The sequence below is a fragment of the Medicago sativa genome, chromosome 8 (assembly GCF_051527215.1).
Source record: "Medicago sativa cultivar Bolivia chromosome 8, Bolivia_mono, whole genome shotgun sequence".
Lineage (NCBI taxonomy): Eukaryota > Viridiplantae > Streptophyta > Magnoliopsida > Fabales > Fabaceae > Medicago > Medicago sativa.
In genome coordinates this window covers 9,826,751-9,842,288 of record NC_140756.1, presented here as the reverse complement: position 1 = coordinate 9,842,288, position 15,538 = coordinate 9,826,751, and the positions used below count along the sequence as shown (strand labels likewise).

The 15,538-nt window shown below is 31.0% G+C and overlaps 2 protein-coding genes and 1 pseudogene across 4 annotated transcripts; all 3 read right to left on the bottom strand.

Annotated features, from left to right (window-relative positions):
• Window positions 1-578: 578 nt before the first annotated feature.
• On the bottom strand, window positions 579-3,968 carry LOC146896790 (NADH dehydrogenase [ubiquinone] 1 alpha subcomplex subunit 2-like). 3 transcript variants are annotated; one of them, XM_085733651.1, is made up of 4 exons: window positions 3,864-3,968; window positions 1,732-1,824; window positions 1,489-1,595; window positions 579-874 (listed from the first exon to the last, which is right to left on the bottom strand). In XM_085733651.1, exons 2-4 carry the CDS (start codon window positions 1,815-1,817, stop codon window positions 771-773), a joined length of 297 nt encoding a protein of 98 aa, XP_085589777.1. In that variant the 5' UTR covers window positions 1,818-1,824; window positions 3,864-3,968; the 3' UTR covers window positions 579-770. The 3 variants fall into 3 exon arrangements, with proteins under 3 accessions (XP_085589777.1, XP_085589778.1, XP_085589779.1); XM_085733652.1 differs by having other exon boundaries at window positions 3,860-3,950; XM_085733653.1 differs by having other exon boundaries at window positions 1,732-1,819; window positions 3,864-3,948.
• A 504-nt stretch (window positions 3,969-4,472) lies between these two features.
• LOC146896789 (cysteine proteinase inhibitor 5-like) lies at window positions 4,473-4,953 on the bottom strand (annotated as a pseudogene).
• Window positions 4,954-6,951: 1,998 nt separating this feature from the next.
• Window positions 6,952-10,572, bottom strand: LOC146896788 (RPM1-interacting protein 4-like). Its single transcript, XM_085731740.1, has 4 exons — window positions 10,444-10,572; window positions 7,893-8,453; window positions 7,563-7,748; window positions 6,952-7,285 (listed from the first exon to the last, which is right to left on the bottom strand). Exons 1-4 carry the CDS (start codon window positions 10,447-10,449, stop codon window positions 7,256-7,258), a joined length of 783 nt encoding a protein of 260 aa, XP_085587866.1. The 5' UTR covers window positions 10,450-10,572; the 3' UTR covers window positions 6,952-7,255.
• Between the last annotated feature and the right edge of the window lie 4,966 nt (window positions 10,573-15,538).

Sequence of the window (15,538 nt, the reverse complement as noted above, 5' to 3'; positions counted from 1 at the left end):
TGTGCTATACAGAATATAAGATTATGTGTGCGTGTGAATTTTAAATTAAATTTTGATTTAATTTGGTTCAAACTTAGAATTATGATAAAATTATATTATTCTATGATTTATATATTGTTGTTCCTGTATACACAGAAGCAGGTAGCACCCTAACTCATCAATCCCCTAAGTTTTGCCTACTAATTAATCAAGTTATCACAAATCATCATCAAGATATGTTTCAAACTATTATGTTTTACCAGTAAAGTTATAATTAGGATGAAGAATTGGTTATTCAAGGAGGAATAAATAGAAATTATGTTTACTGATAGCTTAACTGGTTACTAAACTAGTAATTGGGTTTTGACTAATTAATTTTATTCAATGAATTAGTAATATCTTGTTGCTGTGTTGCGTGTGAACTTAAAGAACGAAGAAGAGTCAACAAGTAAAATCTGGGGTCATAACAAGTAAAAACAAGTTTTCTGGATCGTTTGAAATTGCATTGATTGCTTAAAAAGTATATTCTACCAGGTTGCTTAGTCGATACATAATCATATGATCTAAGCAAGACAACATTTCACTGAGAATAATCATAGGAATCCAAATAAATAGATTTAATCCGTGTCTTGAATCAATATCTCACAATAAACATGGTCATTGTGCGTAACCGAGAGCTTCAACTCAAACTCAACAGGTTCATTCTTAAAATGACCAAGAGTCGCACTGTAATAACAAGTGCAACCTAAAAACATTTATTCCCTTTCAGACAGTGAATATAAGCAATAATATCAAGCTTTAAAAGACTCCCCTGCTTTTACCATATCTTCGAGTACCTTAAAAATCTGTGGCTCTGTCATGCCTTCCAGTTTAATGCCTTTCTCAACACCCAAGTCTGGTATTAAAGAAGGAAATGTGTTGATCAAAATAGAGAACCAGTACAAAATAATGAGAATGAAAATGATGAGCTACAAGATATAATCAGAAAGGTTCACCAGAGATACAATGACTTTGCAGAGTAAAGTATATCGAAATTGGCATTATATGGGAATAGTTTTCTAATCACATTCTAAGCCATTGAGTATAAGCCAATTAATCCGAAGTAACAATCATAACCGAATTGACATTATAATATCCATAACTAGGGCTTTTTCTTAATCCAAGTTCGGTCATGTAAAGGACAAAGTTCTTCCAACCAGATTCGAGATATTGTTTGAAGGAAATAAAAGTACTATTTACCACTCAGAACAACAAATGTTTGTGGATTAAATTCAAAATTGGGATAATATTGAAATATAGTTTTGTACACACTACTAGTAATAACTACGTCTCTAGAATGAAACTATGACAAAAATGCTGATTAGCAGATTGTCAATGTCATTGTCAGCACAATAGTGTTAATTTCCTAAAATTTCCTGTTTTGAAACTGGGGGGGGGGGGAGCATGTGAATGCAAATTATGGAGCGAGAATTTCAAATAAAAAATAATGAAAATTAAGATAGGGGATACCATATCTTGCCCACAGTTGGGGTTCAACTCCGCTGCATTCACGGATCAATATTGGCAATTTTGGGTTCAATGTCTTTAGTTCCTTATAATTCTTTTCAACGAATGCCCTGAGATAACAAAAATAATAATAAGAGCTCATTTTATATTCAAATATGTATGAGATTTAGTAAAAAAGCAACCAAAGGTATGTAAAAGATAATGCTTTGAAATTTTGGTCCAAAGAAAGGAAAAAATATATCTAACCTTGCAGATGAGCTTGCAGGAGATGACTGGCACATCAAAAACCGAAGCTCTTTTATGTTTTTTGAAAGATTTCCTCTCCATGCCATTGCTTTCCTAGATCAAAGTTAAAATGTTTGTGAGATTTTACCTCAACAGTCATCACAAGGCATTTTGAAAAGGAAGTAAAGCCTAAAGATGCAAGCTAAAGAGCCACTGGTATCTAGTATTAATTTGACTGGAAAAGCATACATCCTTAGTCTACATCAATTTCAGTACATTCCCTTACATCCTCTCAAAGAAAATCATAATATAGGTGAAAAAATGAATTGTATTTATTATACAATAATGATAATGTAGAAAACAGTAAAAGGGTGATCCTCCAATGAATTTACGCCCAAGCCTATGCTTCACATAGAAGCACTACTCTGTTGTAACAAGTTAACAGAATCCCATCCCAATACTCTTTCCTACATATCTAATGGACAGATACTCTCCTTATCTCTCGCATGCTCCTCCCTGCTTTTGGCGAAACCCCAGGACACCTCTTACATATACCTCCCAAAATTAGGCCTAGGCTCCCTAGGCTACTTGGGCAGTTGACATTTGGCCCTTTAGTAGGTGGTTAACATAGCCAACCACCTTGGCATCAGCCTTCTCATAAAGGCTGTTTCAAATTTGATTTGAATGGTAGAAGTTGGTTCTCGTGCAGAACCATGGGCTTAATAATTTTACACCAAGGAAGTAGCCACAAATCGTGGTCCATGATTTGACTAGTTTCCACTTCTGCTTAACAGCTTATGATTTTATCACTGCTAGTGATTCAGTGGTATTGGGGAACTATAACAATTGCCAGGATGCAGGAAAATGTGCCTCCACCTTATGTACCTCTACTTTTTTTTAACTGAGAAATAGAAAACTGGATGGATCAACCTAGACTTTGGAAGCAACAGCTAATATGTGACCTCATCAATCTTGTAAACAACTGCACGAGGACCAAAATAATGTGCAGCCAGCTCAGGGTAAATTCTCTTGGCTATTGACTGTTGTCTATGTGGTCAAAGTATTAACTTCAAAAAACACAATCTCCTTCAGTTCAGTCACAACAGTTTACTCTAAACCTTCAACTTTGTACTCATGGAAAATTTTTAGGGTTTCTGGTCATTTACAATCCCAAAATGGGATTTAGTTGCAGCCCCATGGTAGGCTGTGTTATAAAAGCACGTAGGCCAATGAAGCCAATTTGACAATTTAGTTGGTTGACCAGCGGAAAAACCTCAAGTTTCCAATCTCCAATTAAGCCCCCCACTATGCCTATCAGATTGAAAATGATAGCCAAACTGATAAGCAAAAATCGTGTGGGTGGGGAGGAGGGGTTGGAGCCCCTGGCCGCCCCCTCTGTATCCGTCCCTGGCAATTGCAGACAAAATATAACGTTTTTACACACAAACGCAAATGCAATTGCGGCCACATTTTACCGCAATATAAACTGTCGCAGCATACTGCAACCGAAATTCAGAACATGATCCCTATAAAATAACAATAGACTTAGGAATCCCATGCAACCATTTGATATCCTTTCCAAAGCCATCAACTATGTTCTCAGTGGTAAAATGAAGCCTAAATGTAATAAAAAGAGCATAATTCGAGCAAGTAATTGTCGTAACTCATAATCTCATTTTTCATTTATTGTGATTTTCAAGCCCAATACTCTATTATACGAAGAAACTATCTAACACTTATTTAATTATATTCATTTTACAAACTCAATCGAAAAATTGCACGATTCAGTTTATGTCAAATATAACCAACTACTCAAGCAAAGACCCAATTATACTCAATGCCATTCATGGGTGAGATGAGATCATAAGCGCTTATCATGATAGGCACTTATGTATAATCTATTTCTATAACAAAGGATAAAATAAAGCTAAATTGTCTTCGTATAAGCTATAAGCTGTTTTCGTAAGCTAACCTGAAGAACTTATGAAAATAAGTGCCTATAAAAACAGTCTCAAATAAATCAATCAAAAAAAAAAATGAATGAAATCAATGTAATGAGATTGACGAAAATGAATAAATTTGAACATTTTCTGAGAAATAGAAAAACTTGTAATTGGAAAATCAAAACACGTGAAAATAAATTTCTGACTCACTGTTTGTGGCGACCGAAGATCAGAAGAAGAGTTCAATGCGACGCTAACTTGTTTGAGAGAGATAGATAGATTGATACCCTCTGGGGATTGATTTGATTACTTCAATGTAAGTAAAATAAGGTAAGTAACATTATTTTATTTTTTAAATGAAATAACGTAATATTATTAAAAAAAATGATTAAATTTTTTTTTTTAAGGAAAAAATTATGATTAAAATTATTAAAATTTGCACAGTAGCAAAAAACTTCATATCATGTGTTAGTCACTTTAGCCATAAATTGTTTCAATCTTTGAAAGAAGAAGATTAAGACTTCTAAATACAACTTAAACATCAAAATATTTGAAGAAAAATTTATACAATTAAAATCCCAACTCGAAAATCTTCACCAAGTCTTCGATGCTTGGAATGTATCTTCACTTCATCTTCAAACCTTCAATCATGGACTTTTTAAACAAGTTTCGAACATGATACTTTTTTGTTTGTTTGTTAGTTCTATTTTACCCTATTTTTAAAATATTAATATTTTTCTCTCTAAAATGCTCAAAGAATCAAAGTAAAAAAATTGACATGAACTTTTCATAAAATCATAACCATAAGAATGTTAAACATAGTTAAACGATCATATAATATATTTAGATCAACAATCCACTCTGATACAATCCACTCTGATAGACAATACATAAACTTTTTCTTTTTATACGATCATTTAATAAGAAACATTTAATAATTTAAGCATCATGATCATGAATAAGTGAAAAGGCCTTGAGGATAAAGTTATCTGATGGCTTCTCCAACACAATAGCTGCATAATTGTTAGAAGCTGAACCATTGTTGGCAGAAAGGGTGAGGCTGTATTTGGTCTCTTGTTGGTGACTTTCTCGAATATCAATTTTGCCTCAGTATGTTGCATATTGTACTCAGTAACAGCAAAATTAGCGACTTTAATCAAGTGTGGATCATTGTTGTCTACGGGGTTAGCTTGATTGGTTGCCACTGAAGCAAACAGAACAACAAAGATAATTACAAATGATTGAAATCTCATGATGCTTGTATTGAAATTGTTGTATTTACGAGCTTCACAAATCTCGTTGGTCTGAGTATGCCTTAGTCGGATTGATTGATATATTTATAGCACACAAGTTATACCAAGTTGGTGTTATTTTTTTAATGGTTGAAATAAATATAATCAAGTCAAATATATATTTTTTATTCAATTCAGTCAAATTTAATAAATTATATAAAAAAGAATTACATCTAAGTTGAATATTTATTTATTTAATTATATTTAAAATATTCTTTATTCTTCTTTTTTTATTATTTGTATTGTGTCAAAGTTATATCAAAATTTTATTAGCGGAAGTGGAAATAAATATAATTAAGTAAAATAATTTTTTCCCACCTAAGTCAAACCTATCATATTATATATAAATTTAATAGTTATTCATTTAATTATAATTATAAATTATATACTATCTATATTTCTTTATCTATATGTTAAACAAGTTATATCGAGTGTTCTCGTGAGCTTAACTCGGTTGGTAGGGACGATGCATAATATATGTAAAGTACGAGGTTCGAACCTTGACCACCACAAAAAAAAATTATATCGAGTTGGAAATAGTTTATTAACTATCGAGTCATTTTTTTAATTAATTAGATCAAATATGTTTTTTAAAGAAGACTAAATACGTTGTATTATATAAAATAAGATTAGTCCTCGTGAGCTTAGCTCAGTTGGTATGGAGAATGCATAAAATATGCAAGGTCCGGGGTTCGAATCCCGCCACCACCAAAAAAATATAAAAAAATATAATAAGTGGAATACTATTTAATATTTTATGTTGGAAATATTTTATTAACTATCGAGTCTTTTTTTTAATTAATTAGATATTATGTTGGAAATATTTTATTAACTATCGAGTCTTTTTTTAATTAATTAGATCAAATATGTTTTTTAAAGAAGACTAAATACGTTGTATTATATAAAATAAAATTAAATATAAGTGGAATATTAAACTAATTAATTATCATTGTGAAATATATGTATTATTTGGTTTTTTCGTATAGAGAATACGTAGTTATAATTATATTAAAAAAAATATAAATTTTATGAATATATGAATATGTGTTTTTATAATCTCCAACCAGGAAACTAATCGTGTGCTATCGCATAAGTTTGTTATAGACATCGATGTTATATTAAGTGTTAGTAGAATATGAAATGTATTTATTTTTTTTTTTGGTAGTGTAGAATATGAAATGTATAGTATTTAGTAAACCTAATTCGGTTGTTATTGACATTACATAATATATGCGGTGTCGGAGTTTGAATCCCGGACATCCAACTTATTCGTCTTAAAAGTTGAATTTATAGCCATTAAGCTATTTGACAAAAAAATATAAAAAATGTCTAGATTCTTTTAACCAATTTATAGCTATTTTTTTCAAAAAATATCTAGATTCTTTTAATATAAAATCTATTTTTTTAGAGAAATATTACGTTAACAACTTTTTAGGTTTTGTAAAAAAAAAACTTTTTTGGTTGTCCAACGCCGTATATTTATCTTGTATAAGTATTATTTCCTTTTTTAGTTATTTATTTCTCTCTCTTATAATCACATCAATAGTTATAAATTGTGTATTTTTTATATGAGTTGTCAAATAGTCATTGCTTTTTGAATTTCAAATAACATTGCTATTTTTTTAAAAGCTAAACAAACACACCCTAAGTCTACTATTGGGGATGGATGATAAAAGAAAAGTTTGCAAAAAGTTGGAGACTCAAAGATTCAACTAAGCTTTGGTTGACAACTTTTGAGGAGGCTAACTTCACTAATCCTCTCAATTTTATTCATTGCAAGAGCAAAATCAACATTATAATTCAACACATCTTCAATTTTCTTTATCTATGCAAGTTTGCTCCCAAGTCTCAAGCATAAGGGACAAAATGCATTCTTGTGTTATATGGAGTAGGCCATAATAAGATCCTTTGTAACACTTTGCTATTGGATTATTTTCAATCACATACAAAAAGTTCAACATTAACTTCAACACAGTATATGACTTGAGTCACAAGTCATAAATTCATTGGAAAGAATTATATAACAAATCTCTTATATATCTTGGATAAATACAGTTAATTTGAATCATAGGAGCATAATAGTAACACAACAGAAGGCCAAAAAAAAAAAAAATCACAATCTTGCATGCAAAAGTGTAAAAAAGAGCACAAAGCACTAATATGATAGATGCAATTCAATGATGTCTTCCCGCAAGGAACGAAAACCTTGGATATTTACAAATTACAAGTGCTACACAAACCTCATGATCATTCACAACACTATTTTCTCCTTCTTTTCTTATCATAATACAATTCACACTTTCCAACAAATCACTTTTTGCCCCAAGCAAAACAGCAACACTGGAAAAAAAGAAAAAAGAGCGCAACGATAAGCATTAGTACGGTGAAAAACTATGAAGCACTGGCGCAAACACCGACACCAGACACAATACTAACCGATAGATGCTTGTAATAATCTAAGAAAATAAAAGTGATTGAATGTAACCACATGTTAGTATTGTGTTGTACATTGACATGTGTCGTACACCAACAACGCATTCAATTTGAAGCATCGGTGCTGCATAGTTGAAAACTCCAAAATTTATAGATTTGCAATATGTTAAACAGGAGGGCATACCTGAGCTTTGTCATTAGTTTGGTTGCGGATAACATGCGGCCTCTCATTAGGTGTGCCGGGTGCATGTCCGGCCCCACCCTGTCTCTCCTCTCTTACTTTGTTGAAAATGTGAGTATAGCCATCAGCTGATGCAGGGTTACTCACATCCCAATCACCAAACTTTGGAACAGCTGCACCTTTATCAGGCTGCAACATCAGAATGCCAAAATCATAACATATTCGCAATAGAAAATATCACGATGATTCCAAGGTACAATAATATATATGCAGATTTTTACTCTTCATGCCATGCATGGTGATAACATAGGATGGAAGAAAAGAAAAACTAACAGTTTCATCCCCTCGATTAGCTGGTCTTAACCGAGATCTTCCCGGTGTACCATGGCTGCTGTCATAGGAATTATTCTTTCCTTCCCAAGAGGGACTATCTCTTCCAGCAGGAGCTCTAGCCTGACGATGAAGGGGTGACCGTTCAACGCTGTGCTCAGACCCAGCAGTACTTTGTCTTGAAGGTTTTCGTCGGTTATCAGCAGAACCTACTCCAAGACGAGGTGTAGAATCATTGGAACTCCTATTGCTTACATTGTCATGGCGAGCCGGAGAGTCAACATATTGCTTAGGATCACCATCGAGACTTTTATGCGACTCAATTGTTGATTGCACCAATCCCTTTCCAGATAGATCCTCTGAATTGGCTCTGGGTTTGGTATTGGAAGGATGTGGATGATCAGACGATGAATTATCAAGAACTAAATCGACATTTTCTTCAGGGTCATTCGGGTTTATCATTTTTGTGCCAGTTCGACCTTTCCGTGCCTTGTCAAAATATGCTGTATAAGGAACATTATCATTACTCTCCCAATTGCCAAATTTTGGTACATGAGTACGTTGCTGCCAAATCAACACATAAAAAATAGTTTGTTAAGTAGAGTTTCAATAAAATTAATTCCATAGTACATGTTTCAAACACTTGTATTTTCACTACAGAAGGAAAATAACAAGAGAACACTTATATTCAAGAACCTTTGTTATAATTTTTAAATAATGAAAATAACAAGAGAACAAAGAAGTATTTTTTTTCCTTCTGTATTCGTTGTAATAATGATTATATATTGGTATTCTAGGGAGATATATTTATATCGGATTTCAAATTTGGACCCTTTGTGGTCTTGCGAACCAGATTCAATAATCAATTATCTTGGTCCCTGGTAACTGCTACACTTCCTAGAACCTGGAAGAGATTACACCAAATATCTCACTATTAAGACTTTGCTTGGGTACGCAACTTAATTCAGCGCTTCTAGAACAAAAGATAAGTGCTTATATATAAGTTATTTCAATAACAAAAGATAAAATAAAGTGAAGCTATTTTTATATAAGCTATAACTTCAAGTTGTTCTCGTAATCTATCCTAGAGATAATCCTATTCAAGGCATGTCGGACACTGAATGTGGATACCTCTCTCGGCCTAGAATTTAAGTGTCTTTGGAACAACGCCACACCCTCTCCATTTTATATGGAAACTCAACTTTCTTAAGATAAAATTACAACTGCCATTACAAGGCTGGCTAGGGACCCTAGGTATGATATTTGAACACTCGACCTTTCATTCCTCAAGCTCTTTCTTTCTCAGAGCATCAAAGTGGTATTCAAGTATACCATTATGTCCTCCATTGCTTCCACCCATCATGAAAATTTAAGGATATATTCATAATTTTGTTAATCATTCCGTAAAATCACCAAAAGTATTGAACTTTTTGACCTAAGCAAAACTACAATCTTGCAGTCATAATCAACACAATATCCAATTCATACTTTAACTCTTTTGCTATTAAAAATCAGGCCTTTGCTACCATTTCGGATCAAAACACAGAATATAAAGTTAAAAGACTGATATGATTGAACATAATTTCATCATACGTCATTCAATCACAATTAAGATGTATGGTTCAATATTTTGAACCCAAAATTGTTTTTCCTCAAAATCTCACTAGGCCAACAAATGATTGTTAGACAATAAAATAATTTCTCTCTCCCTTTACACTAAACTCAAACAGGGAAGTTAACAGAACCACACAATTCATGGTATTTTAACTATTAATAATTCATCATGTGATCAATATTTAGCTTTACTAATACCACAAAAAACTTGTGATAGTTCCATATACTTTAATATATAAGAGAGCTACCAAAATATGTGCATTCTAAATAGTACAATCAGCACATGTGCTACAGAAAAATCCAATGAGAATCATAATTCATACACCTCATCCAATCCAAGTTGTTCCTCAACTCAAACATGGGATTGCAATTTGCAACAAAACAACAAACTCGTAGTTACAACTTAAGTAGCTGCTTGTTTTGACAGATTTTGATTCAACACAGCATAAGAAGATTCTAAAGAAAATACACATCTAACTACAATTATGATTATGGATTATCAACAAGGTAATTGATTAAAAATTTAGTAAATAAATTATGATGGAGTAAAAAAAAAACTAGGCTAAGCTAAATTATAAATCCAGCATGATTAATATGAAACTAGCATATCAATAAAAATCTAAAGAACCAACATAATTCGGTTCTTTGCTCAAAAACATATAAGAATATTCTAATTGTAATTGAATTGCTTCATGTTTCTAAGAGACCAAAAAAGGAAACTTTTCATGCTTGATCTAACAGTACAGAAATAACAAAGTTGACCAAAAGAAGTTAAAGTCTAATTTGGTCAACCATTTCAAAACAATTGAAGATGAATATACACATAGCAGATACAACGTAATGCAAAAACCATAATCATAGACACATACAACATAACCAAACCATGATCAGAAAGAAAAAAACACATATAGACAAAAGAGAAGAAAAAAATAAAACTTACTGCCATTTTCTTCTAAGCTTGAAAAGCAAAATTCTTGAAAAAGAAATTAAAAAATTAAGCTTTTTTTGGATCAACCTCAGAAGAGGTAAAAACTGAGAGAACCCAAGAAGCTCTTCCACAAAATTGAATACTTCAGCAAGAGAGAGAGAGAGAGAGCAATTTAGAAAGAGGTTTATCAACCGTTGACCGGAGCCACCGGTTATGTTTGACTATTATTTTCTTATGTCTGTAATTTCTATGTTATGGTTTTCTTCTATGTTTCAAATTTTTCTCTCTCCACAAAGTCATGCACACCAATAACATGTTTTTTTTTTAATCAAGACATCTCTTCGTGCAATCATGAAGATCAATTCATCGAGTTGAGTTAAATCTATTTAATTGATTGACATCTCCCGGTTCATATGTTATATATGCACTATCAAATCTCATGTCTAATGGTTAAAAAATGTAATTGTTCGTTTATCAATTTTTTAACTTCTTCAAAGAGTGTTAAGTAAGAAATAAGTTAGGGTTTTTTGTGAACTACTAACTTAAGAAATGAATAAAGTAATTTGATTTTGATTGATTGTTTGTTGAAAGAAATGTGCAAGTGTAATGATTTTGATAAAACTAGTCTTACTTCGCAATACATCGTGACCTAGAGAATAAACCTCATTTGACTATTTTCACGGTTAATGTGTGTATTCTATTGTTGGGTATACGTGACGCCCCCGTTTGACATGTTATCCTCATTTCGCGGTATTTTCCATTTCCCACATCCACACGTAGCATTGCCTCGGAATGTACCCCCATAAGAAGTTGTTTCGGTTAGTGGCGCTATAAATATGAAACATAGTTAAAATGATGAATTGTCAAGTTCTACGTGTCTCGACTACTTTTAACTATTGTGTAGAAAATGTGAGGTAGAAGTCTTACATTAGATGGAAAAGTGAATGTTGAGCGATATACAAGTAAGATTGCTCATAAACACAATAAGTTTTAGGTTAAGATGTGATGTCTCTCACTTGTATGGTTGCACTTGGTTCAATGTAGATGATCCCTCAACTCTCTTCATGACCCAACAACGAGGACTCACAATGAATGGGGGAGATCGTTGAGGTAACAAGCGGGAGGTAAAAAAATAACTCTTATATTCGAATATTATAAAATCTCATACACTTATTTAACATCTTATTTTATGTTTATCTATTAATTTTTATCGCATTTATCACATCATACTTTCAATTTGTTTTTCTCTCAAAGTGTCAATTAATATTTAGGGGTTAAACATACATTTTTCAAATATACTCCCTACGTCCCTATATGTAAACCCCTTTTACCATTTTCACATTACTTAAGAAATGTTGTTAGTGTAATTAATGTGTCTATTTTGTGTGTTAATATTACCAAATTGTCCTTTGTTTGTATGTGTATTAAATTTGACTTTACATATTTCAAGACAAGTTAGTAGTATTAATTAGGGGCATGTTTAGGAAAAAAATAATAAATGCATCTCGTAATTTGAAAAAGAGTTTACATTTAGGGACAAATATAAAATCGAATGGGTGGTTACGTATAGGGACGGACGGAGTAAAAAAGAATAAAGAGAAGCAAATGTGTGCGTGGCATCACGAAATCCCCTCTTAGTATCTAGCTAGCCCACGATGCCAATGAGTTGAATGATGTTACGGCTTTGGTTTTCCATAGTTTTTTGGACAAAAATGGTTTGAAAATTGCTGTTGACACATTAGCTTTGGCTAGGACACACATGTAAAAGACGTTTTTACCCCTTCGGTAGTTAACTGCCGAATTATGAAAACCGGCCGCATTAACTACCGAGGAAAACTTCGGCAGTTAGCTCGAGGAAATTCGAAAACTTCGGCGGTTAAGCTGCCGAGGAAACCTCAAACCTTTTTTTTTTTTTTGACAAAAACCATTAATTCTTTAAACCTAAATTTTCCTTAATTAAATTTAATTCTTTAATTATTTTAAGGAATTAAACATAATTCTTTTTATGATTTCATTCATGTGATTTTGTTGCATGATTTCATTCATGTGATTTTGTTGCCATAAATGAAGAAATATGGGAGATGAATAACATCTGCAATCGGTAGTTAATGGACCTAAAATGATGATTCAATAAAAAATGCAACAACAAAAACGTTACAAATGATAGAATAATTATATTTGTAATTATTAGTAATTAATTATAATATTTCAGATTTTTTTTGTTGTTGACAAATTATAATATTTCAAATATTATTCATCTCTCTTTCAAATAATTATATTTGTAATTATTCTATCAATAATACCTTTTTTTTTGTACAAATAAAACCACTTTTCTATTCTTAAAAAAAAAAACCCTCTTTTTAATTAAGAAACGTGATTGAATATGTAGTAATTATAGGATCTCATATTTTTTTATTTATGGCAACAAAATTATATGAATGAAATCAACAACTTTATAAAAAGAATCGTGTATTTAATGGCAACAAAATCCATATTTCTTCATTATGGCAACAAAATCACATTAATGAAATCATAAAAAGAATTATGTTTAATTCCTTAAAATAATTAAAGAATTAAATTTAATTAAGGAAAATTTAGGTTTAAAGAATTAATGGTTTTTGTCAAAAAAAAAAAAAACGAGGTTTGAGGTTTCCTCGGCGGTTAAGCTGCCGAAGTTTTCGAATTTCCTCGGCGGTTAATCGCCGAAGTTTTCCTCGGTAGTTAACCGGCCGGTTTCATAATTCGACAGATTAACTACCGAAGAGGTAAAAACGTCTTTTACATGTGTGTCCTAGCCAAAACTAATGTGTCAACAGCAATTTTCAAATGGTTTTGCATAGTTGTTTTTTATAGTTACAGGTTTTGCATAATTGAATAATAATGATGTGAACGTGTTGGTGGTTGGATATTCATGGCAAGTGGGTGGATTTAAATCGTCATCTTAAAAGATGGCGTAAGCAAAGAGAAAAATCATTTAAAATTAAATTAAAGAACAACATTGATATGTATACACAAAATCTCATCACCGTATAAAATATACTCGGTTATAGAGTGGTCAAATTCTGAAAATATAACAATGAATTAATTCCTCTAGTTCTCTACCTAAGAAATTTTTTTGGGTTAAATATATTTTTAGTCTCTGTTAAATTGAGATTTTTTAAGTTTAGCCTTTACTTAATTTTAATAGTTCTTTTAGTCCCGAATTTTTTTCCCCGCACCGAGTATTAGTCCCTACATAATTCAAATTTGTTTAATTTATGCATAAACTCTTAAGTTTTTGAACAATTTTTTGCATATGTGTTTAGAACATTACTAAAAGTTCCTCCACAAAAAATTATCGCAAAATTTGATTTCTACATCCAGATTTTGTTACTTTTTATCTTTAACTTTTGTTGTTTTAGAAAATTCATATTTAATTCGTTTCATGTTAGAAAATTCTAAATTTTAGTAAATGAACCTTTCATAGTGTTCTAAACTTGTCTCAAAAAAAAATCGTTCAAAATTTTAAGAGTTTAATGATAATTAAACAAACTTTGTTTTAGCAGGGACTAAAATTATAAGCAATTTTTTTTGTAGGGACTAAAAAAGCTATTAAAATTAAGTAAGGACTAAACGTAGAAGTTCCCAATTTTATAGGGATCAAAAATATATTTAACCCTATGTTTTTAGTCCCTATAAATATACCATCTTTTCGTTTTAATCCCTCTAAAAAATTTCTTCAACTTTTAGTCCTATAAAATTTTCAATCACTATTTGGGGTTCCTATTTTTAATTTAATTTTTGTATTATTCAATGAAAGTGTGCGTAAATGTGTAAAATATTCTAAAAAAAAAATTCCAAGAAAAAATTATAATTTTTTAACAAAACACAAATTAAATATGAATTTTTAACCTTAAAATATATAAAAATTCATATTAAATTCATGTTTTCTTAAAAAAATCTAATTTTTTTGGGGAGAGATTGTTACGAATTTTCTGGAAAATTTTATTCAAAAATATGAATTTCGCATATGAGTTTACTTTTAAGGAGAGATCAAAAGTGAAGATGGAAAATTTTTAAGGGACTAAAAGTTGAAGGAAAATTTTAGAGGGACTAAAATGAAGGTTGACATATTTGTAGAGATCAAAAACATATTTAACCCAAAAATTTATGTACTTGAAATTTTAGACCAAATATTGCGATGTTTGGACATACGATAGACTTGTTTTTATTGCGTTTTGAGATTATTTGATCGTGATTTTGAAGAAGCAACATATCATAGCATTAGAGTAACAATATTTTTTTTTGTCTTCGTGAGCTTAGCTCAGTTGGTAGGAACAAATGCATAAAATATGCAAGGTCCGGGGTTTGAATCTCGGCCACCACCAAAAAAGAGTAACAATTTTTTGAGGAAATGCATTGTATCAACTTTTGTTGACTTAACTTTTTTATATATGGGACCAAAGATAATAATATACAATTAAAAATCATATTTAATATGTTAGATATACGATGTCTAATCTCAAATTATGATATTAAAAAAACAATTATAACATAAAAATATGTCTTCTTCCGTTAAAAATATGTCTTCAGTCCAAGTTATTTTATATCTTTAGTGCCATCCATCACTATCACATAGTAGATTTAAATTAATAATTTAAGTTACACTTGAGGTGTTAGCTCAATAATAAGAGTTTAGTTGTGTAGCATCAAGGTATAAAGTTTAAATCTTCTCAAAAATAATTATAAAATAGTCATTAATATCATTTTAATTAATTTTTTTAAGGAAATTAATGTCATTTTAATTGATAAAACGTTTCCTTTCCCAATTCTTTTTACAAAAGAATATATATAACTTAGTTTATGGATTCCCTCAAAAAAAAAACTTAGTTTATGGAAATAATTAAGTCGCTAAAGTGGGAAAGATCCTAAATACTGTATTTTTATTTATTTATTTATTTAAAGCATCGTTATAAGTTTATAATTTGCACGTAAATATACAACTAAGGAGATCTAGTGGAAGACACCACACACGAATATACAGTAATATTAAAAAAATGAACCATACAAAACAAGAAATCATGTGTGTGCACACACGAACCAGTTATAAGTTTATAATTTGCACGTA